Consider the following 27,410-nt stretch of genomic DNA (forward strand, 5'->3'; position numbering starts at 1 on the left):
TTAGGGGCCTCACTCCTGTGATGCTCAGGGGTTCGCTCAGAAATCGCTGCTGGCTGGGAGACCCCTTGGGATTGAACCTCGGTCCCTCCTGGGGCAGCCTTGGGGCAGCTGCATGCAAAGCAAATGCCCTCCCACTGCGCTATCGCTCTGGCCCCATTGTTTAATGTCACTGATTAAAAGTGTTTTAGTGATGACGATCATTCATTTGCACAGGGCCAGAGAGAGGACAGGTTTAGGGGCTTGCTTGCCTTTTATGCAGCTGACCATAATTTGATCCTTTGCAATTCGGAGTTCCTGGATTACTGAGCCCAGAGGACTCCTGACAATAGCCTCCACCCTCAGGATTCACAATTCCAGAAGCTACAGAAGTAGTTCAGCCAAATTGGTAGGAATTATTATTATTATTATTTTTTTGGTTTTTGGGCCACACCCAGCGGTGCTCAGGGGTTACTCCTGGCTGTCTGCTCAGAAATAGCTCCTGGCAGGCACAGGGGACCATATGGGACACCGGGATTCGAACCAACCACCTTTGGTCCTGGATCGTCTGCTTGCAAGGCTAGCACGCTGTGCTATCTCTCCGGGCCCGGTAGGAATTATTTAAAGCACAATCTTGAAAGTGGCTGGAAGGGTCTTTGGGGGGGGGGGGTTTGGTTTTTTGGTTTTGGTTTTGGTTTTTGGGCCATACCTGGTGATGCTCTGGAGTTACTCCTGGCTCTGCGCTCAGAAATCATTCTTGGCTGGGGTGGGGAACCATATGGGACGCCGTGGATCAAACCCAGGTTTGTCCTGGGTTAGGGACGTGCAGGGCAAACACCCTACTTCGTGAAGAGCCTGTTTTTTTTTTTTTTATTATAAAAAGATGTCTTGAAAATGGACAAAACTAGAGAAAGAAACTCGGGTAAGGAAAAATTGTAAGAGAAGGAAGAGCTTTTCAGTTCTGTTGAAGCTTTTATTTTGTTAGGGGGCTTTTCCTGGTTCTGTCTGTGAGAGTCATTTTTGGTGATGCTCAGGGGACCATACAAGGCCAAGTACCTTAACCCCAGTACTATCTCCCCAGCTTTCTTTTGCCACCACCACCAAATCTGCTTTTATGCGCACAGAGTTAGGCAAGTATTAAACTCAGTTTCAATTTCAGTAACCTTAAATGGGAGTAGATGAATCATAAAAGGCCTAGAAAGAAAAGTTAAGTCATTGCATTTTTTTAACTATTTTTTTCTTTTTCGGCCACACCCACTGAAGCTGTGGTGCTCAGGGTTGAACCCAGTCTAACTCATGACAGGCAAGCATCTTACCTGCTGTACTCTCTCTCCTTTTTGATTTGAGTTTACTCTTTTTAATTGAAATAAATGGAAATCTTAATCTCTTTCCTGCAAGGATTGATGGTAGGACTAGAGACCTGAGAATGGTTTCTGCAGCCTCTGTACTGCAAATGACTTAGTTATTGCACATTAGTAAAGAATGAAGATGTTAAACATGAAAGAAGCACAACTTCGATACCTTCTGAAGTAGTGACCTTTAAGTTACTGATCATAGTGTCAATGAGCTGGTCCTATAAAATATGTTCATCTTCGTATATTTCTGTTGTATAATTTGCTGCTATATTTCCATTACAAAACCTGGTACAACCAATGGACACAGATGGAAGAACAGTGTCATAAAAACCGAAGTAGCAAATTTAACACCCTCACTGGAAAAACGGAGGTGCTTAGTGCATGTGATTTTACAGTTGATAAGTTTATAAGCTTTATAGCACCCTAAATTAACATCTGAGAGATGAAGGAACTATGTGTTATTGCTACCAGCGTGTCTTAGCTATCCGAATTTTAGTGTTGTGACAAACTATTACATCTTGTTGGGTGGTCATCTGTCTGTTAGTGGGGAGGTTCAAAAACCAGCACTCAAGTTAAAATTCGACTCACTCAACCTTAATTGCCTGATCTTACTTGTAGAAATGTTCTGTGGGGATCTTCCAGACATTTTTCTTCTGCGAGTGTAGTTCACTAGAGAACTAGAATTGCTTGCCGATTGATTAGGACACTATGAACTCTAATATGCTTAAAGCAATGAAGTCAAAGCCTCGCTGTCAATCTCTTGTAGCGTTCTCCACTTTTATCTTTAAGTACCTTGGTAATCTGATGTGTCTGGTTTACCAATTCAGCAAGCTTGCTTGCCCTTAGGGTCATCATTATTTTATGAAAATTAATGTTGGGAAAGCCTATATAATTCTAACTCTTCCCTTTGGATTATCATGTGTGTGCTGTTTAGTAATTAAGAATATTGCATTGTATTTAAAGTTGTGGAATATTAAAAAGAAATATGGGAAATAGGCGTATAACCAGTTTTATTGTGATTCAAAATTGTAAATACTAAGTACTGGGGATTATCTAATGACTTTAAATAATACATTTTAATTTGATCCTATGTTTTGTTTGTTTGGGGGCCACCCCCAACCATGTTTAGGTGCTATTCCTGGCTTTGCACCAGGAATCATTCTTGGCTGTGCTGGGGGACCATATGGGATACTGGGATCGAGCCTCCGTCTGCCATATGCCAGACAAGTGCCTACCCACTTTACTATTGTGATGGCTCTCTAGTTTGGTCTTTTCCTGAAATATTTTTGCCTATAGGAATCTAAATATATTTTTTTGTTTTTTTTTGTTTGTTTTTGTTTTTGGGCCACACCCGGTGACGCTCAGGGGTTACTCCTGGCTATGCACTCAGAAATCACCCCTGGCTTGGGGGACCATATGGGACTCCGGGGGATCGAACCTCGATCCGTCCAAGGCTAGCGCAGGCAAGGCAGGCACCTTACCTCTAGCGCCACCGCTCGGCCCCGGAATCTAAATATTTTGCCAAAATAATCTAACAAAATCTGTAAAGATATTGAGGTTGACTGTCATGGGTGTTCAGTTATTACAGAAATGTTTATCAATGTCATGCTATGTTGCCACAGCTGTCTGAGATGGAGGACGCTTTCACTATGTCATCAGATTCTCATGCCCTTCCTGCAGCCCCTCCTTCACTTCCTTTACCTTTATCTTCATCATGTACCTCCTCTGGGACTAAAAAACAAAAGAAGAATCCCACATATCAGAGATCTGTAAGTCAGGGAAGCAGTCAGCCCTGCTTCTTGTGCATGATGCAGGAAGGCCACTCAGATTGGTTGAAATAATCTGCTTTCTAACTTCCCTCTACATTTCTTGAAACTTGAATGTTAAAGTAGAAGTGAAGTAGTGTAGGTTCTCTTGTTTTTCAAAGCATGCCCTAAGCATTAAAAGCAATTGGTATTGCTTCAGGAGTTTGTGAGAAAATTGGGCATTTCAAGCCCCGACCCTACCATCAATAGATCAAATTCTCCTTCTCTTTTTTGTTTTTGAGCCACACCCAGAAATACCCAATCTCCCTACTGGTCTGCACTCTGATTTGGCTATGCTTGGAAGCCATATGGGGTGACAGGAACTCTTAACTAAATGGCTGAGAAATCTAAGCTTGAGAATTCCTGAGAACCCATATTCTAATCTAGAATAGGCTGTTTTGGTTTGAATCCTCTGATAATTAACTTTGGCAAGTCATTTGACTTCAATGCATCTGTTTTTTTTTTTTTTTCATCGATTAAGTAGGGTTATTACTGTCTCATGGATTTTTGCAAATAATCAATACATGTCAAGCACAAAATAACAGTTAGCTACTACAAACTAGAATTTTAGTTACCTGTGCAAATGATGGCTTGATTTGTGTTTGTCCATTTTGTACCATTTAACCTATCATAGTGGTTTGTCTTTCTCATCTTTAGCCGTTTTTTCCTTTAGGAAAAAAAAAAGACTTAATAGGGGCTGGAGCAAGAGCACAATGGTAGGGCATTTGCCTTGTACGCTGCTGACATTGAATGGCCCTGGGTTCAATCCCCAGCATACCATGTGGTCCAGCAAGCCTGCCAGGAGCGATTTCTGAGTGCAGAGCCAGGAGTAACCCTTGAACACTGCTGGATGTGCACCCCCCCCCCAAAAAAAAAAAGACTAATAATTGCACTTAAAACACTTCTAAATTAAACCCAGGCCAGAGCAATAGCACAGTAGGTAGGGCATTTCCCTTGCATGCAGCTGACCCAGGTTACACTCCCAACATCCCATTTGGTCCCCCAAGCACCACCAGAAATGAATGACACTTGGGCACAGAGCCAGGCATAACTCCTGAGTACCTCTGGGTGTGGCCTGAAAAACAAAAAAAATTTTTTAACCTAGTTGTAAATAATATGGCAGACAATTGCTATCATAATCAATTGCAGGCTTAAACTTTAGAATTTTTTCTATTTTATGCTTAAGTTTATTAATAATTTATTCAGATAAGGTAAAACGGAATATCCTACACGGTGTAGTCATCTAAACTGGTCCCATTGCACTACATTTAAAGCATTTTTTCCTCTCATTAAAGAATATTTTCTTTGCTTTATCAAAATGTCATAGAAACAAAAGAACATAGACATCAATGTTGGAAATGCAAAAAAATTTCTTTTACTTTTCCTGTGAAATGACTAAAAATTTTTAGAATTGAGTAGGTTTTGCTGCTTTGGAGTTTGGTCTTAGAAAACTCATGGGGTTAAATACTGTTTGGGTTAAATACTATTAAAAGGCCAAAGCATGCGTTATATTTTTGTTCTAAAATACTGCAGAGTTTCTTTTACTGTGGTGTTAATTTCTACTAATTTAATTGTGTGGCGTTAAGATGCATGGCTTACCAAATTGTGTCATGGTTTCTATATTTCAATTTCTGGATAGGTGGCAGATTTCTTAAGAATGGTTTTTGCTGCCATTCTAAAAATGTTGCCTTTGTCCTGAAGTTGTTGTTTTAATAGATAAATTATCTTTTACTTAATATAGTTTCTTTACCTTAGTAAACTCCAGAAATTACATTTAGCTAATTAAAAAGTTTCTACTGTAAATTAAAGTTGGAGTGGTTTCTAAAATAAGTTATATCTCTGAAATGTTTTGTTTGGTAAGTTAATGTTCCATGCCGGAAATAAAATTCTATTATTTTCTTTGCGATTTTTATATTAAAGATTCAAATGGCTTATTAAAAGGACAATATGTTGTGGACATCATGTGATGGTCTGTACCTATTACACTTATTTTTTCTTTTAAAACAGATGAGCTTTGATCCAAACCTTCTCCACAACAATGGACACAATGGGTACCCCAATGGTACTTCAGCAGCATTGCGTGAAACTGGGGTTATTGAAAAACTGCTAACCTCTTATGGATTTATTCAGTGTTCAGAACGTCAAGCGAGACTTTTCTTCCACTGTTCACAGTATAATGGCAACTTGCAAGACTTAAAAGTAGGAGGTAATCTGTTGATTCTTTTTATAAAAGTAATAAAATTCTCATACTCTAATTTTTATTACTTTCTAAATTTTGAAATTTTAGCCTTTCACCGTATCAGTTGCTGAGTTAGAGACATTTGTATAAGCTAGCAAAATTTTGTTTCCTCGTTGTTGATTTTTAGGGGAGCTGCAAGATTTAATTGAAGTGTAGGAGATCATTAATATTTCTAAATACGTACTCTCTAATTAGCTATATGAATGAGATATTTTGCAAGTGCATGAAAATATTAAGTTTTTTAAATGTCCATTATCTTTTTTTTTTTTTTTTTTTTTTTTTGTGGCTTTTGGGTCACACCCGGCAGTGCTCAGGGGTTACTTCTGGCTCCATGCTCAGAAATTGCTCCTGGCAGGCACGGGGGACCATATGGGACGCCGGGATTTGAACCGATGACCTTCTGCATGAAAGGCAAACGCCTTACCTCCATGCTATCTCTCTGGCCCTAAATGTCCATTATCTTATAGGTATTTTTGAATACCTAAAATGTAATCTCCAACTTGGATTCTATGAAAACTGATCATAGTTGACATAGAAATCTTTTGCACGTGTGAATTTGTTATGAAGTTATAAAGTCTCTGTGTTGTTTTGAAATATCTTTGAGGGGGACATGTATAAAGAAAGAACAGTTACAAAGATGAGTCTATTACCTACAAGAGACTTACTTTGTTTGATCTTTTTTTGTGTGTGTTTTGTTTTGGTATTTGGGTCACACCCAGCAGTGCTCTGGGGTTCCTCCTGGCTCTACGCTCAGAAATTGCTCCTGGCAGGCTCAGGGGACCATTTGGGATGCCGGGATTGGAACCGATGACCTTCTGCATGAAAGGCAAATGCCTTACCTCCATGCTATCTGTCTGGCCCCTGTTTGATTTTTTTTTTAAAGACAAAGAAACTGAGATTGAGAGAAAGCTTTCCAAACTTCATGCTTATTATATTGCCAAATGTATGTAAACGTTACGAAAACTAAAGTTAGAACAGCTTAATCTAAAGCAGTGATATGATGTATGTATCAGAATTACTTGGAGAAATTGTTAAAACACAGAATCACTGTACTTGATCATCAGTTTGTTTTGTGTAGGTTTGGGAGGTATACACGCACACATTCACTAGGGTCCTACGTTGCTACTGCTGCTCCTGGTCCAAGGCCACGCTTTGGAGTCTCCCAAGTGAGATGCCTGCCACTTTACCACAATTAGCCCAACAAACACGACACTTTCTTCATTGTAGATGATGTTGAATTCGAAGTCTCATCCGACCGACGGACTGGGAAACCCATTGCTATTAAACTGGTGAAGATAAAACCAGAAATTCTCCCTGAAGAACGAATTAATGGACAAGTTAGTGACTTTGCTGTTTTGCGTTTCCTTCGGGCCCTGCATTTGTGTATCTTTCCCATTCTAGAAAAGGAAGATTTTTCCCATCTCCTCAGTTTGCACGCAAGAAAGCTATAGTATCTAAAGATGACTATTTTAAAATTATATCAAAAGCACTGGCATTTCTTGGCCTGAAATTAAAAAGTGGTCAAGAGTTGATTTGGGTTTTTACGTATGGCCCAAACAAAGCCTAGACTTGCAGTTCACTTAGAGACTGTAAGTTTGAACCTTGGCAGCATGACATCCTCTTTTGGATCATATTCCAATGCATCCCTGTGTGTAGTCTAGAGGATATGAAAATTCAGTGTATATTGCACAGTGCTGCTCCTGAAATGATTAGCAATGGAAATTTTTTTTTTTTTGACTGGTAGGTTGTGTGCGCTGTTCCTCACAACTTAGAGAGTAAATCTCCAGCTGCCCCGGGTCAGAGTCCAACAGGGAGTGTATGCTACGAACGTAATGGGGTAAACTTGTGTATTTTTCTTAAACCTTTGCCTGATCCACCATGTGATCTAGAAGCGTACTTAAAATTCGGAATAATAAAACGTAAGCTGCAGTTAATACGATCCATCCGTTTTAAATTTGATTAAGAGGCTTCGAGTGCAGCATAATCAAAACATTTTTGAAATCCATGGGACTTCCAAGTGTCTTAGCTTGCCCAAGTGTGACCTTAGTTAGAAATTAAAGGGAAAATGCTTTGACTCACTTTTTGGGGGGTTGTGGGGGGGGGGAGATATTTTTTCTGGTTCCTTTAAGAAGCACTAACTCCAGCTTTTTTGTTTGGAATGCCTTACATAAAAATCGGTATTTTTTTGAACTGTGACTAGTCTTTGGGCAAATGCTTCCGTGTGTGTAAAGCTTTTTTGAAGTTGGATTGCTACCCAGCTGTGGACTCCCAGAAGTCATCAGCATCACGGAAGGGAAGTGTGTGTTTACAGGAATACTAGAACTCGCTTGTCATAAAGCGCTTGATACTAAGAAATTTGGCTTAAAACTTACCAGTTTGAGGTATTTTAAGTAAGTAAACTACAGTAGACGGTGAATGTGCATCCTGCCAAGGTAGTAACAGTAACTTATTAATTCACAGGAAGTATTTTACCTGACGTACACCCCTGAAGATGTTGAAGGGAATGTTCAGCTGGAAACTGGAGATAAAATAAACTTCGTAATTGATAACAATAAACAGTAAGTTCCTTTTACCCTGCTTCTTCTTAAAAAAGGAAAATCTTAAACAAGCTGATGGAAGAGCAGAATATTTTATCTAGACCTCAAAGATATTCTTTTTATTTCCCACGAAATAAGAAATTGGAAGCAAGATAAAAATCTAGCTTATAAATTTGGGTAATTTATTGATTTGACATAACTTTCATTTGTCATTAAGTTCTTGAGCATAGTCTCTGACCCTGTGCAAGGAAGGGGCCAGAAACAGGAAAACAAAGCAACATCAGAACTTTGAAACTGTGGAGTTGGGGAGAGAATACAGTGAGTGGGTGGGGAGGGTGCTTGCCTCGCCTTCAGCAGACGTGGGTTTGATTGACAGCATATAACAACCATGTAGTTCCCCGAGCCCTGTGCCAGAAGTAATACGTAATCGTTGCCAGACAAGGCCCCAAAACAAAGATTTTTAAAGTTGTTCTAGAGGTCATTGAAGATTTTTGAAAAGCCCCTCTTGCGGTAAGTTTTGATTAAAAAGAAAAAAAAAAGGAAAGATTTGATGACATCATTAGGAAAAAGAAGTGTCCTTTAGAGGAAATCACAAGTTTTGAATTGATTGAATCTCATCAGTGAACTTTGACTTTCTGGTTTTAGGAATCTGTCCTATTTAAGCAAAGGGTTATATTTGGCTTATCAAGTATAATGATTGTGTTACTTGTAGAAAAATATATTACTTGAAAACCACTAGAGTAGGTAAGTGTGTGTATTTTTAAGTGAAGGTAGGAAGGAGTTCCAAATGCTGTAGTTCAGATTTTGACTGCTAGACAAACGATGGTCCTTTTACCTGGACTAAGGAAATAATAGAAAATTAAACATTGAGAAAGAATTTTAGCTTTTATTTTGGGGAGGGTAGTTTTGGAGTTGTTGGCGTTCCGGGGTTACTCCTGGCTCTGCACTTAGAAATTGCTCCTGCCAGACTTGGGACCATATGGGGTGCCAGGAGATCAAGCCTGAGTTGACTGCATGCAAGGTAAACACCCTACTCACTGTTTTATCACTCTGGCCCCTAATTTAGTTAGGTTTTTTGTTTTTGTTTTTTGGTTTTGGTTTTGGGGTGACTGACACTCAAGGTAACTTTACTCCCATTACTCCCAGCTATGCACTCAGAAATTGCTCCTGGCTTGGGGACTACAAGAGATGCCAGGGAATCCAGTCGCGGTCCGTCCTAGGTTAGCGCTTACAAGGCAGACACTTTACTACTTTTGCCACCGTTCCAACCCCTAATTTAGTATAATTTGAGGCAGCAAGTATACCTGAATGGAGTTAATGAGTACTGCTACGTGCATGTCTGTGATTAGCATGTTACAGGAAAGAGGTAGAACTATTCCATTTCATAAGCGTGAGCTACAGAAAAGTAATCAATATATATATATATATATATAAAGATTTTTATATATTAAAAAAAGAAAATAGAAACTTACTGTATTGTATGGCTTACAAATGATATGAATATCCAAATAGCCTGGAGCGATAGCACAGCAGTAGGGTGTTTGTCTTGCACGGAGCTGACCCAGGAAGGACCCAGGTTCAGTTCCCGGCATCCCATATGGGCCCCAGGTGTGGCCCAAATACAAAAACAAACAACAAAAAAAAAGACAAGGGTTTCCCAGGCCTTGGAGTAAGTAAGAAAAGTCCCAAAAACGTGCAGAATTATTCACTTAGTAAAATATGAAGGAACAGATTGAGTCGTGTCCCAATCTGAAGATCTTGCTTTACTGCCTGAGTCACGCATTACTTATTAAATGTTTCATGTGTTCTTGGTAATTCTCAAAACAACCTCACCTGATAAATACTATGCATTTGTAAAATGAGGAATGTGTTCAAAAAGTAAATCAGTTAACAGCTTTTAAATTCTGGTCTGTTTTTAAAACCACTTCACTGTAGTTAAATTGCAAACGCAAGTTTCATTAGTCTGCTAAAGTCTAAAAGCGTATTAGGCTTACATTCTGGTCAGATGGCAGAAGGAAAATAACTGCTGACAACTCTTCAACAATAACACTAATGGTTTTTGCCATTTTTAAAACGTTAATTTGCATCTGTGCCATCTTTGAGAAATCAGCTTTGCATTGTTATTGCTCACAGATGAGGATACTAAAACAATAGGCAACATGTTCTATCTGATTTTAGTGAAGGTGAATGCCATTGCTCTTAAAGAGCAAATTTCTCTTACTAGCACTTTTGGGGGGGTTACACCCAGCAGTGCTGGAGTGAGGAGGAGGGAACAAACCCAGGTCTTTATACATGCAAGACTTCAACCTCATGACCTTGAAAGATTCGAAAGATTGTGGATGCCCAGTTGTTGGCAGCAGTGACTTATTTTTTTAATCTTAATTTCTTCATTGCTATGGAAAAGGCAAGGTAGATAGAAAATTAGGTATTCATATAAAGGCACAGTTTTTAATAGTTTAAGATAAAAGTTATATAAGTATGCTTAATTAATTTGAGCCAAAATTTGCATATGAGGGGCCAGTGAGGTGGTGCTAGAGGTAAGGCGTCTGCCTTGCAAGCGCTAGCCAAGGAAGGACCACGGTTCAATCCCCTGGCGTCCCATATGGTCCCCCCAATCCAGGGGCAATTTCTGAGCACTTAGCCAGGAGTAATCCCTGAGCATCACTGGGTGTGGCACAAAAAAACAAACAACAAAAAAAAGAAATAATTTGCATATGAGCCATATGAAAAAGCACAAGTATCATAAACCCTATATTTGCTCTTAGTGCTGTTGTAGAATTCTTGAAGATTCCCTAAGCTATGTTGTTCTTGTTTCCTTAAACTCATATCTGACTAAGTCAATGCATTTTTTTTCCCACCCTACCTCACCTTGACCCCACCATTCCCACCCACTTATTCTGTTTTAGTACTGGTGCTGTAAGTGCTCGTAACATTATGCTGTTGAAAAAGAAACAAGCCCGCTGTCAGGGAGTAGTTTGTGCCATGAAGGTAAGCAACATCAGATTTGACTATTTGAAATCTTTGTATTCAAACAACTTCCCTTTTGGAATAATACTTTCTTAAAATTCCTTGGTCACTGATTTATTATTTTCTTTAAAGTGGGACACTTAATAATACTAATATTAGACTTACTGAATATATTAGTCTAAAAATGGTATGAAGAAATTAAATGTATAACTAATCATAGGTATGTCTTACAAATTACACTCACTCCTGGTTTGGGGTCTGTTTTTTGTTTCTGTTTTAGGAGGCGTTTGGCTTTATTGAAAGAGGTGATGTTGTAAAAGAGATATTCTTTCACTATAGTGAATTCAAAGGTGATTTAGAAGCCTTACAGCCTGGAGATGATGTGGAATTCACAATCAAAGACAGAAATGTAAGATTCTTGACTTGATTGATACTTTTTTTTGTTTGTTTTTTGGGTCACACCCGCCAGTGCTCAGGGGTTCCTCCTGGCTCCATGCTCAGAAATCGCCCCCGGCAGGCTCGGGGGACCATATGGGATACTGGGATTCAAACCACTGTCCTTCTGCATGAAAGGCTATCTCTCTGGCCCTGATACTTTTTTTTTTTTTTAATATCAGTAGTGAATTAAATATTAACACTTGCAGAAAACACTTGAGATTACCTGGCTTCTCTCTCCATACTGATTTAGGGTAAAGAAGTTGCAACAGATGTCAGATTATTGCCTCAAGGAACAGTTATTTTTGAAGATATCAGCATTGAGCATTTTGAAGGAACTGTCACCAAAGTTATCCCAAAAGTACCCAGTAAAAATCAGGTAAAATGTATTTTTCAGGAGTCTTGTGCCTCGTCACTAATAACATTGCATACAGAAATTTTATTTCACTTGATGAGATTTTATGGTGGTGGAATTGTATGAAAGTTAAATGTGCTTTTATAATAGGGCTGCACCAAGTGGTGCTTGACCTGCTCTGTCTATGCAGGTCTGATGGTGCAGGCATGGGCTCTACCACTCTCTTCTTGGCCCATTAAAATACGGCGATAGGTATGGCTAAATGAGAAAACACGGCGCCATCTTTGTTGTTTGTTTTAACACATTAAGATCATGATTGAAGAGGGGAAAAACCCATGTTAAATTAGAAAACCTTATGGTTATAATTAAGGTCTTTTGTCCTCTAACTCTGTTGTTTTTATTTAGCTGTGAAAAATGAGACCTCTGTCAGTTACTGTCATTTACAATTAAACTGTAAATGGCTGAACTTTTTCTGTAAAAAAAAAATCTCAGTATCAGAATATAGAATTAAGCAGTGTTGTCTGTTAGCGGTTATATGACCATAGGACATGAAATTTTCAAATTGGACTTTTGTTGACAACACCTTTTTTCCTTTGGGGAATTGTGCATTATAAATAACATGGGTTTGCTGTGTGTTCTTCTTGTTTGACTTAGAACTAGGGAGGATGAGAAATCTCCAGCTAAAATAGTTTTTCCTTCTCATCAGAATGACCCGTTGCCAGGACGCATCAAAGTCGACTTTGTGATACCTAAAGAACTTCCCTTTGGAGACAAAGATACAAAATCCAAGGTGACCTTGCTGGAAGGAGACCACGTCAGGTTTAATATTTCAACAGACCGACGTGACAAGTTAGAGCGAGCAACCAACATAGAAGTTCTATCAAATACGTTTCAGTTCACGAATGAAGCTAGAGAAATGGTAAATGTTGAATGTTACAAGACAGTGGGTCTTGTGTACTATTGAATATAAAATTGTAATACTGTGGGAAATTCAGCAGCAGCATTGCGTAGTCACCTTATAAAGTTGCCTAAGAATACAGACATTGTGTCATTTTGAGTTTGATATCTAACTCTGCAAATTACATTCAAATAAATTTGGGAAAATCTTATTAGAATTCTCAGAATTATTTCTTTTTCTTTTTTTTTTTTTTTGTATTTGGGACACACCCGGTGATGCTCAGGGGTCACTCCTGGCTATGCACTCAGAAATTGCAACTGGGGTAGGGGACCTATGGGACCCTGGCAGATCGAACCAGGGTCCATCCTGGGTCAGCCACATGCAAAGCAAAAGCCCTACTTTGCTGCGCCATTGCTCTGGCCCCAGTCTCAGAATTATTTCAAAGGCTATTTGTTTTGTTTTTGAGAGTTGGTGATTATTTAGCCATTAGATATAAAAAGACTTAATAATCAGTTTTACATTTTTAGAAAAATATTTTTCCCGAATTGTTTTACAAGTTCATAGAAGTAACACTAGATTTGACAAACAGGTGTCAGTTTTGGTTTTTCGTTGTTGTTGTTGTTGTTTTGATTTTTAGATCACATCCAGCAGTGCTTGGCTTACTCCTTACTCTGGGCTTAGAAATCGCTCCTGGCAGACTCTGGGGACCATATGGGTTGCTGGAATTGAACTCTGGTCTGTCCCAGATTGTCTGCATGCTAGGCAAAAGTCCTACTGCTGTGTTAATGCTCCGGCTCCCAGGTTTTGTTTTTTTTCTGTAGGACTTGTAGATACTTTTTTAAGTGGGTGTATGTAGAGGCATAGCTTTATTATGATCCTCGAACAAGTTTTATATCTGATCACTCAAAGGTAGTTTACATTTAATTTATTTGGGGACTTATTACCCATAGCACATCTTCCTCAGGTCTAAATTTTAAGTTCTTTCTATACCTAAATTCACATACAATTCTTGAATTATACTAACGTCACTTTTAGTCTAATTCTCAAAGTAGACTAATTACGGTATGTTGTATAGGTTTTCAGTAATTCCTGGAATTAATACTTCTGGTTCCATAGATCTGTGTGCATTGAAGAAATAGATTTTTTTTTAAACTTTATTTTTTTTGATTCATTCATTGGTTTTTGGGCCACACCCAGCGGCGCTCAGAGGTTATTTCTGGCTCTCTGCATTTAGAAATTGCTGCTAACAGGCTGGGATGCTGGGAATCAAACCGAGTCACTCCTGGATCAGTGGTTGCATGCAAGGCAAATGCCCTACCGCTGTGCTGTGTCTCCCGCCCCAGAAATTGTTGAACATTTTCAGTTTTATTGTTCTCTAAAATGATGCTATCAAGTTGACATAATTGAGAAAGTTTGAATGTTTGGTTATTTTGTTGGATTTGTTTTGTGGCCACTCCCTGCCATACATGGATGTTCTTCCCAGCACTAAAGTGATTCCCTGGGAGCTCTTGGGATCATGTGTAATTGGGACCGAACTTTTGGGCTCCTGCATTCAAAGTTTAACAAAGCATCAGCTTTCTAATTCTTCTGCTGGACCCTATATTTAAATAAAGCCTTTTCTGTAAAGTTATTGGTCAGTGGCATCTGAGGAGCCTCTAGACAACTGCTTAGGTATTCTTTTATAAAGTAAAATAAATTTACTTTATTAAGGGCAATGAATTTATATTTAAACTTTGATAACAAAGTTTTTTTGGGGGGAGGGTGTAGGACCATCCCTGACGACACTCAGGAGTTACTCCTGGCTCTGCATTTAGAAATCACTTCTGGCAGACTCGGGGACCATATGAGATGTCAGGGTGGTCTCTCCGTGCAAGGCAGACCCTGTCTGCTATGCTATCACTCCAGCCCCGTAACTTTTGTACAAAATTTCTTTTTTTATTTTTTTGGTTTTTGGGTCACATCCGGTGGTGCTCAGGGTTACATTGTTTTGGGTTACATCCTGTCTCTGTGCTCAGAAATCTCTCTTGGCAGACGTAGGGGACCATATGGTAAACCAGAAATCGAACCACTGTCTATCCTGGGTTGGCCACATGCAAGGCAAATGCCCTATCACTGCTATCTCTCTGGCCCCTTTGATAGAATTTCTATTGTTGCTTCCAGGCTTAACGATGTCCTAACATTACAAAGCCAGTGACTGTTCATTTGGGTTTCAGGGTGTAATTGCTGCCATGAGAGATGGTTTCGGTTTCATCAAGTGTGTAGATCGTGATGCTCGTATGTTCTTCCACTTCAGTGAAATTCTGGATGGGAACCAGCTCCATATAGCAGATGAGGTTGAGTTTACTGTGGTTCCTGTGAGTAACTTTTAAGGGTGTATTTGGGATTTCCTTGATGCTGCTGTTTTAGTTTAAAGTTACTTCTGTTTATCATTTGTAGGATATGCTGTCTGCCCAAAGAAATCATGCTATTAGGATTAAAAAACTTCCCAAGGGCACAGTTTCATTCCATTCCCATTCAGATCATCATTTTCTGGGCACTGTAGAAAAAGAAGCCACTTTTTCCAATCCTAAAACCACTAGCCCAAATAAAGGCAAAGAAAAGGTAAGTTTACACCCTGAATGATTTTTCTAGCTCTATTCTTTTTGTGCTTAAAGGCAGTCACTGTCTACATAAGCATTGCGTAGTGTCATTTTCAGGATTCTCTACAGTTAAGTAAAGGAAGGTTATTGGTGTATTCTTTTATCTTCAGCACTGACATTTTGGACTGGATAATTCTGTATTTGCAGTCAGGAATCGGGGTATTTATCAACTATTTTGTGCTTTGTAGTATGTAACTGTCCTTTATCATCAAAACCAGAGGTCATTATCTCTCTTCCTGCCCTCTCCCTGTATGAAAGCCAGAAATGTCTTACTTCTACCAAATTTCTCCGGGTCACCCCCTTGTCAAGAACTGCTTATATATAAAGTGATACAGAATTGATCCTTGGAAAATTTGTGGAGAGGGCGTGTTTACCCATGTATTTTAATTAAAAATCTGTGTGCGATTTAGGGCAGCCGTTCTCAACCAGGGACCAGTGGCCCCTGTTGGTTCCCAGGATATTCTTAGGAATATCCAATGTGTGGAAGACAGGGGCTTCGCCACAGGAAGGAAACCACCAGAAAGAGGCCAGGGGTCAAAAATGGTTGATACGCATTGATTTAATGATCCCTGAGTACACATGGACTTATACAGGACAAACCTGCTTCTCTCATAAATAAGAGGGTGGCATCTGGTCTCTCAGTTCATACCAAATATAAACTGTTCCCATAAAAGATCAGTGAGAGCTGTAGTGAAATTCCTAACCTAGAAGAACTTAGAAGAAGAACTTGGAATGATTTCAGTATTAAGATTTAATAGGTGAGGACAATTCTCACAATATAGAGGCACAGGTAAAAATGTTCAGGGTTTTCTTTGAAAGCAGTATATGGTTTCACAGAAGATTAAATTTCTGTGCAGAACTGTGAAAGTGGAACAGTAAAACTCACCATCATTTTTCACTAATTGTGTGATCTTGGCCGGGTTTATTTAACCTCACATTTTTGTAATATGTAGAACAAAAGTAAGAGTGACTTTATAGGTGACTTTTTCACAATCATATTTTTATAATATCAAATGCTTAGCATGAAGTCTGATGAATTGTGTTTGATAAATATATTTATATAACAATAAATGGTTTTGAAAGAAAAAAGAAGTGTGTTGAATTGGTTTGGTTATGAGATCTGGAGTTGGGGTATGTAAGTATTAATACAGAAATGATAGTTGAAACTATAAAAAGTGTTAGGATCAGCCCAGAAATGTAGCTGTAATAGAGTACCAGCCTAGTCTGAGGCCCAGGGTTTGATGCCAGGCATGCAGACTCATGTCCCTCAAATTCAAACGGTTCAATTTATGTATGCTGTACAGTACCTTGTTCACTATTCATCCTGGCATAAATAGACTCTTCCTAAACTTCTAAAGACACATTCGTTCTGGTACGAAGCAGTGATTTAAGTGCTAAATGAAAACATTGGTATTTCTTTGACCTAGTAATTTACCAGAATAGCAGAGCTCTGAAATGTTCTAGACCCTTTGTCAAATTAAATTCTCTTACGTTGGGACGTAAATTAATTCTATGCGAACATTTACTCTGAGGAACCGTGGGAATTTCCAACAAGCAATATATAAGCTGACTGCAGAAGTAAGCTTTATCTACCTGGATAAAAATTTGTTTTTGTTTATGAGAAGTATCAAGTGGGTGTATTGCCTGGTTTCAACAACCTTTGCCTCCGTGACTAAAATCAGGTTCTAAATACTAAAAGTTCCAGTTGGGACAGTAACTAATAAAAAGCAAGTTTGGACAGTAACTCATTTGATTCATACAGAAAATCTATTAATGTTAGGGATAGAAAATTTCTGTAGCATTCCATTCTAATAAATAAGGATAGTAGTAGCTCATTGGCCCAGACTTTTAGCACTGTATGCTGACAATATTTCTTTCTCTGTCTCTGCAGGAAGCTGAGGATGGCATTATTGCTTATGATGATTGTGGGGTGAAACTGACCATTGCTTTTCAAGCCAAGGATGTGGAAGGCTCGACTTCTCCTCAGATAGGAGATAAGGCAAGATGATTCTGCTCATTTGAGAGACTAGTTTGTCTTGTTTTCTTGTAGCTGTACTTTATTTTAGTTTTGTTTTTGGATCACACCTGGCTCTGCTCAGGGGTTTTTCCTGGTGGGTTTGGGGGACCAGACCACATGGGGTGCCAGGGCAAGTCTGGGCTGGGCTGACTTCAGGCAAAGCAAGTGCCCTACCTATTATACTATATCTTTAGCCCACAATATTTCTGTTTTAGAGAAAATTAAAGAGTGTACAAGGAAAACAAAAGATGAATCTGAAAAGTGGAACTAGGTGGTAAAGTGTTAGTCTTGCTAAAATTAATTTTAAGGGTATTTGGGTAGACATTTCTAGGCGACTAAGTTATAGTTAGGATCTTGTTAAGAGAATGACAAGTTATTTACGAGCATCCTTATTTTCCACAGGTTGAATTTAGTATTAGTGACAAACAGAGACCTGGTCAGCAGATTGCAACTTGTGTGCGGCTTTTAGGTCGTAACTCCAACTCCAAGAGGCTCTTGGGTTACGTGGCAACGTTAAAGGATAATTTTGGATTCATTGAAACAGCCAATCATGATAAGGAAATCTTTTTCCATTACAGGTGAAGCGTGCCTCTTAGGAACTTAGAAATTCTCATTCATCTATTTATTTGGTGATAAAACGTTTAGTATTGCAGAGCAGTTATCTCTTTTTGGTTTTTCGGGCCACAGCCATTTGATGCTCAGGGGTTACTCCTGGCTAAGTGCTCAGAAACTGCCCCTGGCTTGGGGGGACCATATGGGACGCTGAGGAATCGAACCTCGGTCCTTCCTTGGCTAGCACTTGCAAGGCAGACACCTTACCTCTAGCGCCACCTCGCTGGCCCCAGCAGTTATCTTTTTTTTTTTTTTTTTTTTTTTTTTTTTTTTTTTTTTTTGGTTTTTGGGCCACACCCGGTAACGCTCAGGGGTTACTCCTGGCTATGTGCTCAGAAGTCGCTCCTGGCTTGGGGGACCATATGGGACGCCGGGGGATCGAACCGCGGTCCGTCTCCTAGGCTAGCGCAGGTAAGGCAGGCACCTTACCTCCAGCGCCACCGCCCGGCCCCAGCAGTTATCTTTTTAATTTAAAACTTCATATACTAAGATTTTTGTAATCACACATACTAAAGTTAATCAGCTATTAAATGTTAAATAAGGAATCTTCAGTGAAAGAAAGCTGTTTTATATGCTGCTAAGAGAGTCACATTGATGTTTTATATATATCACAGTGGTTAATAGTATAGGTTTTGTGGGGGGGTTTTGTTTGTCTATCTTTGGTTTTTGGGTCACACCCAGCAGCGCTCAGGCGCTACATATGTGTCTGTGCCTGTGCTCAGAAATCACTCCTGACAGGCACGAGGGACCAGATGGGATGCTGGGATTCGAACCACCATTTGTCCTGGATTGACTATGGCTGCGTGCAAGGCAAATGCCCAACCGCTGTGCTATCTCTGGCTCCAAACAGTATAGGTGGTTGGTTGGTTTGTTTTTGATTTTGGTTTTTGGACCACACCTGGCGGCGCACAGATGTGTCCAAAGTCAGGTATTACTCCTGACTGTGTTCAGAAATCGCTCCTGGCAGGCAGGCAGGCAGGCAGGCAGGCAGGGGGAACCAGATGGGATGCCAGGATTTAAACCACTGTTGATCCTGGGTTGGCTGCTTGCAAGGCAAATGCCCTACCGCTGTGCTATCTCTCTGGCCCCAACTTTCCTTTTATTATTTTTTTTTAAATGAAAGTTACTAGATTCTTGTTGAGCTTTGTGTTTTATATATCTTGGATATTAAATGTGTACTCTAAAAAAGATTTTTTTGTGGCCATACCCAATGATGCTCAGACCTTACTTCTGGTTTTTAAAACCAGTTTGAGTTTTGACTTAGCTCTGCTACTTTCTCCCTAAATAAAATTAACCTCCTTATAGCTTCACTATCTTGAAGCTCAGGTTAATGGCAACTCTTCATAGGGAGTTTGTGAAGTTTAAATGTGTCATGCATAATGTGCTTAAATAGTGTTGTTCTGCATAAACAAACTAAATGAATATGTGAACATCAACAACAACAACAAAAAAAACTGCTCCTGTTGATGCTTGTGATAATTATTTGTGTCATTTTCTTTCTCTTTAGTGAGTTCTCTGGTGATGTTGATAGCCTGGAACTGGGGGACATGGTTGAGTACAGCTTGTCCAAGGGCAAAGGCAACAAAGTCAGTGCAGAAAAAGTGAACAAGACACACTCAGGTAATTCTTGTAACTTCTGCTTCTTCAGCCTTTGCTCTAGTCCAGTCGTGTTTGGGAGGAGCAGTCTTCTACACAAAATCCTTCTGGCAGCTCTGATACACATTGAATATGAGAGCCACTACTATAGATACTGTAGATCATTTGCTTTGTTTTTTAAATGAGTGTCTTTACATAAAAAAAAAAAAAAAAAACCAAGATAGACACCTTCACATGGCTAGATAGAATGGTTTTTTCCCTAAAAGGTTTTTGGGGGAGGTTTGTGAAAAATATTGGAAACTTGAGGAAATTGTTGTTTTCTTGGGCCAGAAAGTTCTCTCCCTCTCCCTCCCTCTCCCCTTTACTCTCCCTCTCCCTCTTCCCTCTCCCTCTCCCTCTTCCCTGTTGTTCTTTTTAGACCACACCCAGTGGTGGTCAGGGGTTTGTTCCTGGCTCTGTGATTAGAAATTACTCCTAGCTGACCATATAATACGGGATACCAAGGAATGAACCTGGATTCGCTGCATGCAAGCAAACACCTTACCCACTGTGCTATTATTCTGCCCCCATTTGTTTGTTAACTTTCAGTCCACACCTATTACTTATTACTCTTGGCTATGCTCAGGAATCACTGGGCAAGGCTTGGTAGACCATTTGTGGTACCAGGGATCAAACCCAAGTCATCCACATGCAGGCAAATCTCCTTACCGACTATATTTTCTCTACTCCCCACCCATCCCCCTACTTTATTGTGGTGATACACAGAGGAAGAAAAGCAAAAGATTTACTTTAATTGAAAAAAACAATGACAAGATACTCTTAACTATTGCAGCTATAACAGTGAAGAAATTAAATATTTTCTTTTACTGATTTTTATTTTAGTGGATATACCAACAGGTAAGATGTGAAATTTTATTGTTTAGATTTTTTTTTTTTTTGGCTTTTGGGTCACACCCGGCAGCACTCAAGGGTTACTCCTGACTCCATCCTCAGAAAATTGCCCCTGCCAGGCACGGGGGACCATGGGATGCCGGAATTCAAACCACCGTCCTTCCGCATGAAAGGCAAACACCTTACCTCAATGCTATCTCTCCGGCCCCTATTTAGATTTTTTTTTTGGGGGGGGGGGCACACCCGGCGGTGCTCAGGGGTCACTCCTGGCTGTCTGCTCAGAAATAGCTCCTGGCAGGCACGGGGGACCCTATGGGACACTGGGATTCGAACCAACCACCTTTGGTCCTGGATCGGCTGCTTGCAAGGCAAACATCGCTGTGCTATCTCTCCGGGCCCTATTTAGAATATTTTTAAGCATATAAATTGTATGTCGTACTGGAGGAAGGGAAAAATGTCAGCGTATTCAGAATACCAGGAATACGTCATTATTAAATCAGGAAATATTCATTTCAATTTCCCGTATTTTTAATATATTTTTCCCTATCAGTAGAGTTTAAAATGAATGAAAGGAATGTTTTCATTTCTAGTGAATGGCATTACTGAGGAAGCTGACCCCACCATCTACTCTGGTAAAGTCATTCGTCCCTTGAGGAGTGTGGATCCAACACAGACTGAGTACCAAGGAATGATTGAGATTGTGGAGGAAGGTAAGAATATCATCTTCGGGGCCGGGCGGTGGCGCTGGAGGTAAGGTGCCTGCCTTACCTGCGCTAGCCTAGGAGACGGACCGAGGTTCGATCCCCCGGCGTCCCATATGGTTCCCCAAGCCAGGAGCGACTTCTGAGCGCATAGCTAGGAGTAACCCCTGAGCGTCACCGGGTGTGGCCCAAAAACCAAAAAAAAAAAAAAAAAAAGAATATCATCTTAGTGTTTAAGGTTTGATTTTCCCTCGTTACTGGATTCTTTTTGTATGTGTGTGTTTGGGTAGTTGGGGGCCTCTCCCGGATGGTGTTCAGGTCTTACTCTGCACTTAGGGATCACTCCTGAAACCATATGCAGTGCAGGGATCAAAATTTAGGCCAGCCAAGTGCCTTACCTGTTTGTACTATTGTTCCAATCACTACTTTCCACAGTTAGTTTTAGTTTTCAGGTTTAATAATGAAAGTAAAATATGGGGTTGGAGCGATAGCGTGTATAGCCAGGAGTAACCCCTGGGCGTCACCAGGTGTGCCACAAAAAACAGTACAAAAGTAAAATAACACACATCCATGCTTGATTTCTACACCTTACAAAAGAGTTCAGTATAGAATTATGTTATGCATTAAAGACTGCTGATCAAAAACTCACGTAGACTTATAACAAGAGTCTCATTAAAAATAACCATTTATAAAAAAGAAAAAGAAAAAAAGATAAAAATAACCATTCAAAAAAAAATCGTTCACACATTTGATCTGGGACGTACCCAGCTTTGATTCCCTGCATCCCATATGGTCCCCTGGACCTGCCAGGAGTGATTTCTGAGCACAGAGCCAGGGATAACTCCTGAGCACCACTGGGTATGACCCAAAAACCAAAAAAAAAAATTTTTTTTTTTTTTTTTTTTTTGGTTTTTGGGCCACACCCGGCGTTGCTCAGGGGTTACTCCTGGCTGGCTGCTCAGAAATAGCTCCTGGCAGGCACGGGGGACCATATGGGACACCGGGATTCGAACCAACCACCTTTGGTGCTGGATCAGCTGCTTGCAAGGCAAACGCCGCTGTGCTATCTCTCTGGGCCCAAAAAAAAAATTTTTTTTTTTAAATAAAAAATATAATCCTTCATAGGGCCAGAGTAATTAAGTAGCAGAGTGTTCTACATGTAACTTACCTGGGTTTGATCCCCAGGATTTCATGCCCCTTCCAACCCCACCAGGAGTGATTCCTGAGCACAGAACCAAGAGTAACCACTGAACATTACCGGGTATGACCCAAACCAAAGAAATTTAAAAACAACCATTCCATGGCAATTGTGTGATCATCACATATTCACAGTTGCCCGGATTTTTTTGGATTTGGGTTTGGGGTCACACGTGGCAGTGCTCAGGGCTTGTTCTTGGCTCTGTGTGCTCACTTCTGGCGATTCTCAGGGATCAAACCCTCGTTGGTCATTATATCTGCTCTGACCCTTGTTAACTAGGATTAATACAACTTCATAGTTCGTTGTATTTTAGATATTTACTTTATTAATGAGTTTTCTCAGAAGCCATTCAGGTCAGTTTTGCCTCCTCTTCTGCCTCTTTGACCTGAAATCTATCAGGTAATAATGAAACCTACACATTCTTGTTTGTTCCAAGGTAGTATGTAGCATTTAGGATTTCACTGGAGCTTAAGTATTCGTGGTCTTTCCTTACTTTTTTTGATTTATTAAAAGTTAAAGGAATAGGGGGCTAGAGTGATGGCACAGGTTTGCTTTGCATGTGGCCAACCCGGGCTCCATCTTCAGCATTTCATTTGGTCCCCAAGCACTGCCAGAAATGACCCCTGATCACTGCCAGGTGTAGCCCAAAAACAAACGAAGAGGCTAAAGGGGTCATAATCATTTGCAGCTAACAAATTTAGTTTGATCATTACATAGTTAGCAGTAAAATAATCACTTTTTGACTTGATATCTGTTTCTCTTCACAGGAGATATGAAAGGTGAAGTCTACCCATTTGGCATAGTTGGAATGGCCAACAAAGGGGATTGCCTGCAAAAAGGGGAGAGTGTCAAGTTTCAATTGTGTGTTCTGGGCCAAAATGCACAGACTATGGCCTACAATATCACACCCCTGCGTAGGGCCACAGTGGAGTGTGTGAAAGATCAGGTAAGTAGTATTATCCCAGGGGCTGGAGAAGTTGCGCAAGGATAGTGCCTTTGCCTTGCACACACTAACCTAGGACAGATTGCTGTTCGATCCCCTGGTGTGTTATATGGTCCTCTAAGCCAGGAATGATTTCTTAGTGCATAGCCAAGAGGAACCCCTCAGCATCACTGGGTGTGGCCCAAGAAAAAAAAATGGATGGAATTATTCCTGGCGTGCTCCTGGCATTGTGCTCAGGGATTACTCCTGATAGGGGCTTGCTCTTTTTATTAAAATTGATAACACGAATTGTTGCCAAAAATCTTTTTTTTTTTTTTTTAACGAGGGTTGAACTTTAAAACAGACAAAAGAAGCAAGATATGTGTTCAAGAGAGAACATAAGTTTGAGCTGCCCTTTTTTCTTCTTAACCAATGGATTACCTTTGATATTCTATATTTATTTTTCTTGGTGTAAGGTTTTATTTTAGGTTTGGGGACCGCTCCAACATCATGTGCTATTTCTGGCTCTGTGCTCTGGGGTCACTTTGTCAGCTTTGCAGGGAAGCCAAACAAACATTCAAACCAGAGTGGACTGCATGCAAGGCAAATGATCTTTCCAGCTCTGATAAAAGTTAAATACTTAGGGTCTGAGAGATTATATGGTGTTTAAGGCCCTTGGTTTATGTATAGCAAACGCCAGTCCCCCAAACACTTCGAGGAGTAACCCCTTGAGGAGGTGTGTCCTAAGCCCCCAAAATAAGGGGGGGATGAAAAGAATTAAACATGAAGAAAACTCATTGTAGACAAAATGTAAAGAGGGTGGATAGCTCAGGTAGAGGAAGTTCAGTCTTCCCCACTCTTAAATCTCGTTTTGTGGGCCTCTCAGCACTGCGTGGTGTGGCCTCAACCATAAATGGATGGGACATTTGAAGAAGAAGATCGTGAAAAGGATATCTGTAGCTAACACAAATAGGATGAGTTTGGAGTGGAGATTTTCAGAGAGTGGGCTTTTCTGTACCTTAGACTAGAGTTTCTTATTTCTTAGGTCACACAGAAAGGACATATGTAGAAGGCTGTAGTAACTCAACTTCGGGGCAAAACAAAATTCTTCACCGATACTCACAGGGAAGGTATTATTGAGGTTCCTGTGAACTTTCTTTTGAGGGAATGTTCAATTCTTTTCAGGCACCAGCTTTGTAATCTTTTTTATTTATCTTTTAATTAAGAAACAATTCACAAAAAAAGTCCATTTAGAGGCCAGAGCTATAGCACAGTGGTAGGGCGATTGCCTTGCTTGTGGCCAACCCAGGACAGACAGATGGTGGTTTGATTCCCTGTATGGTCCCCCGAGCCTACCAGGAGCGATTTCTGAGCGCCACCAGGTGTGACGCCTCCCCCATCCCCCCCAAAAAAAAAGAAAAGAAACTGTTCACATAATGTAGGAAAAGTGCAAGGCACTATTGTTTCATTAGCTGAGTAATAGGATCATGGTGGGAATTTGACTTTCCCAATCCGTATGATGTTAGGTTAGTACAAGTAGTTGAAAAGGAGCGTCCAGTATTGATACTCTTTAAGTTTTTTTCGGGGAGTATGTATTTTGTTTTGGGGACCACACCCAGAAGTGCCCAGGGGTGGTGGTTCCTAGTCAAGTTTATGGATCATTCCTGGACTCGAGATCACATGGCGTGCTGAAGATCAAACTCCAGTGGACCAAACCCAGATTGGCACATGCAGGGCAAATGCTGTACCCGCTGTCCTATGGCACTGGCCTCTTAACTCTTCCTTTCTGTCAGGGTCAGGTGTTGTGCTTCATTCAAAGCATGTGGGACTGCAAGATACCTTTTGCTTGTTTCTTAGTTTGGCTTCATTAACTATGAAGTAGGAGATAGCAAGAAGCTCTTTTTCCACGTGAAAGAAGTGCAGGATGGCATTGAGCTCCAGGCCGGAGACGAAGTGGAATTCTCAGTGATCCTGAATCAGCGCACTGGCAAGTGCAGCGCCTGTAACGTTTGGCGAGTCTGGTGAGTTTTGTTGTTGTTTTTGGGTGGGTCTCTGATCCAAATGTTTCTTTCGGGTCCTATGTCTTGCGAGCCGAGGCAAGAGTCCCCCTTATTGAAAGTGAGTCATCTGGACATAGATCAAAGACATAGCCATTTGCAAGGCCTTGCTTTCTTCCTCCCCATGACTCTGGGTTTTCTTGCAGCGAGGGCCCCAAGGCTGTTGCGGCTCCGAGACCTGATCGGTTGGTTAATCGGTTGAAGAACATCACGCTGGACGATGCCAGTGCTCCTCGCCTAATGGTCCTTCGTCAGCCCAGGGGACCAGACAATTCCATGGTATGGGAGCTTCTAAGTTTTGTGACGACAAACGAGTGGACTAGCCTGCCCTGAGTAATTTGCTACTTGCTCATAGATTAGAATTCCTTATCATTGTTTCATCTCTTGTGCTGAACCACACTTTAGCAAAGAGCACATTTCCTTTTCTTGAGGCTTGTCCCCTGCTTCTACTTTTTCAAGGCAATGAATGTATCATCAGGGCTCAGCACAGATAAAAAGCAGTTACGACATGGAAGCCAAGCCATGCTCTTGTGCGGTCGAGGGAATGTATGTAGCAGTTTTTGTGCACGCAGGTCGCTAATGTCCCTTTTTTTTCTCTTCACAGGGTTTTGGTGCAGAAAGAAAGATCCGTCAAGCTGGTGTCATTGACTAACCACATCCACAAAGCACATCATTAATCCACTATGATCAAGTTGGGGGGATTCTGGTGAAGGGTTCTGAATATCTCCCCCTTCATCCCTCCCAAAATCTGGAATACTTATTCTATTGAGCTATTACACCAGTTTTAACACCTTCCTCGTGTTATGTTTAAAAAAAAATAAATAAATTTAAGAAAACCATTTTAAAATTATGCACAGTTGCAGCCTGGAAAACTTAAGGTGGCGCCTTCTAGTATCAATTTTAGGAGCTTTATTTGGTGCATATAACGCAACTGGTAATTGCAAGATTCACTTCGCCTGTGTCAATGAAAATAGAGACTGTTATTTTGTTGGCCCTATGAAATTCTGCACTCGCTAAATACGTAGATATACTCTACCTTCATTACTTCTGGCAAAATGTTCTGCCTTAGCACTCAGTTGCATTCTCCTTTTCTTTCCTGTTCGGTATGCTTAAGTCTGAGGACCATTTGAGGGTAGACGATGTAACCTTTAAACATTTTACAAGAATTTGTGTAGACAAACCATTTCCTTCAGTTGATGGCCAAATGTTAAAAAATGTTATTTTTTCATTTATAATTTTGCCACAGTCCACTTCTCGAAGTTTGGTTGGATTTCAGTAAAATTCTCTTACAAAGCAGGTTTGGGTTTGTTTGGGAATTTTTCGGAAGGATAGGGGTGGTTTTGTTTTGTCCCTGGGGCGGGCGGGGTGGGGCGTGACTTTACTACAATTAGTTTGTGTGGTGCAGAATTTCATGCAAATGAGGTGTGCCAGCAATGTGCTAATCGAACACATTTAAACCAACAACAACAAAAAAGGTCGAATGCACAAACTTGCTGCTGCTTAGACCACTGCAGCTTCTAGGAACCCGATTTCTTTTACTGATTTCAAGACAAAACAAACAAACGAACAAACAAAAAAAAATTAAATAAAAAATAAAAAAAAAGTTGTGCCTGAAACGAATCTTGTTGTTTTTATATATAAGCAGCTGTCCTGGTTTCTGCGTCCCTGTGAGGAGGTGAGATTGCAGGCACTTGCACCCCATTGCATAGCTGCTTCTCTTGTTCAGTCCCTTCCTTCTCCATTCACATCACGGTGAAGAATGGGTCTGATCTCTTCTTGGCTTCTCAGTCTCGGGATTGGCCGCATCTGGCGCCCCCTTCCCAGGCCTTTCCCGGGGTGGGGCGGGAACTGAAGGAAGGAAGACTAAACTCCTTCCTCTCATCTGGGGGACCAGGGGATAGGCCCCAGGGATGGGGAGCTCCTTCCCTCCCTGTTTTGTCTTTGTACACCATGAAAACAATTTAAATTTTTATGTACTTAAATTTATATATATAATTATGATAGTTAATACAATTACAAATTATATATATGTATAATTTATAATATAGTTCTATAAATTTATATATTTTTTCATTTTATATATTTTTGCATTTTCTTGTATCAGTTCTGTGTTCTGGTGAAAAGAATGGAAGTTGGAATAAAGCTTTTTATTTTGGGGGAGGGAGAGCAGCAAGCGTCCCAGCAATCCACACTCAGCCCTTGGTCTTTTG

The 27,410-nt window shown here is 40.3% G+C and overlaps 1 protein-coding gene across 2 annotated transcripts; it reads left to right on the forward strand.

The window, feature by feature from the left end:
- The first annotated feature begins 2,947 nt into the window (after nt 1-2,947).
- Nucleotides 2,948-26,816, forward strand: CSDE1 (cold shock domain containing E1). Of its 2 annotated transcripts, XM_049765839.1 has the most exons (19): nt 2,948-3,100; nt 5,144-5,342; nt 6,603-6,712; nt 7,120-7,212; nt 7,836-7,933; nt 10,819-10,900; nt 11,160-11,288; nt 11,568-11,693; nt 12,376-12,588; nt 14,781-14,921; nt 15,004-15,168; nt 17,098-17,205; nt 17,626-17,801; nt 19,343-19,455; nt 20,913-21,032; nt 22,989-23,167; nt 25,001-25,164; nt 25,347-25,479; nt 25,805-26,816. In XM_049765839.1, exons 1-19 carry the CDS (start codon nt 2,963-2,965, stop codon nt 25,850-25,852), a joined length of 2,535 nt encoding a protein of 844 aa, XP_049621796.1. In that variant the 5' UTR covers nt 2,948-2,962; the 3' UTR covers nt 25,853-26,816. The 2 variants fall into 2 exon arrangements, with proteins under 2 accessions (XP_049621796.1, XP_049621797.1); XM_049765840.1 differs by lacking the exon at nt 7,120-7,212.
- Nucleotides 26,817-27,410: the final 594 nt, after the last annotated feature.

The sequence above is a fragment of the Suncus etruscus genome, chromosome 19 (assembly GCF_024139225.1).
Source record: "Suncus etruscus isolate mSunEtr1 chromosome 19, mSunEtr1.pri.cur, whole genome shotgun sequence".
NCBI lineage: Eukaryota > Metazoa > Chordata > Mammalia > Eulipotyphla > Soricidae > Suncus > Suncus etruscus.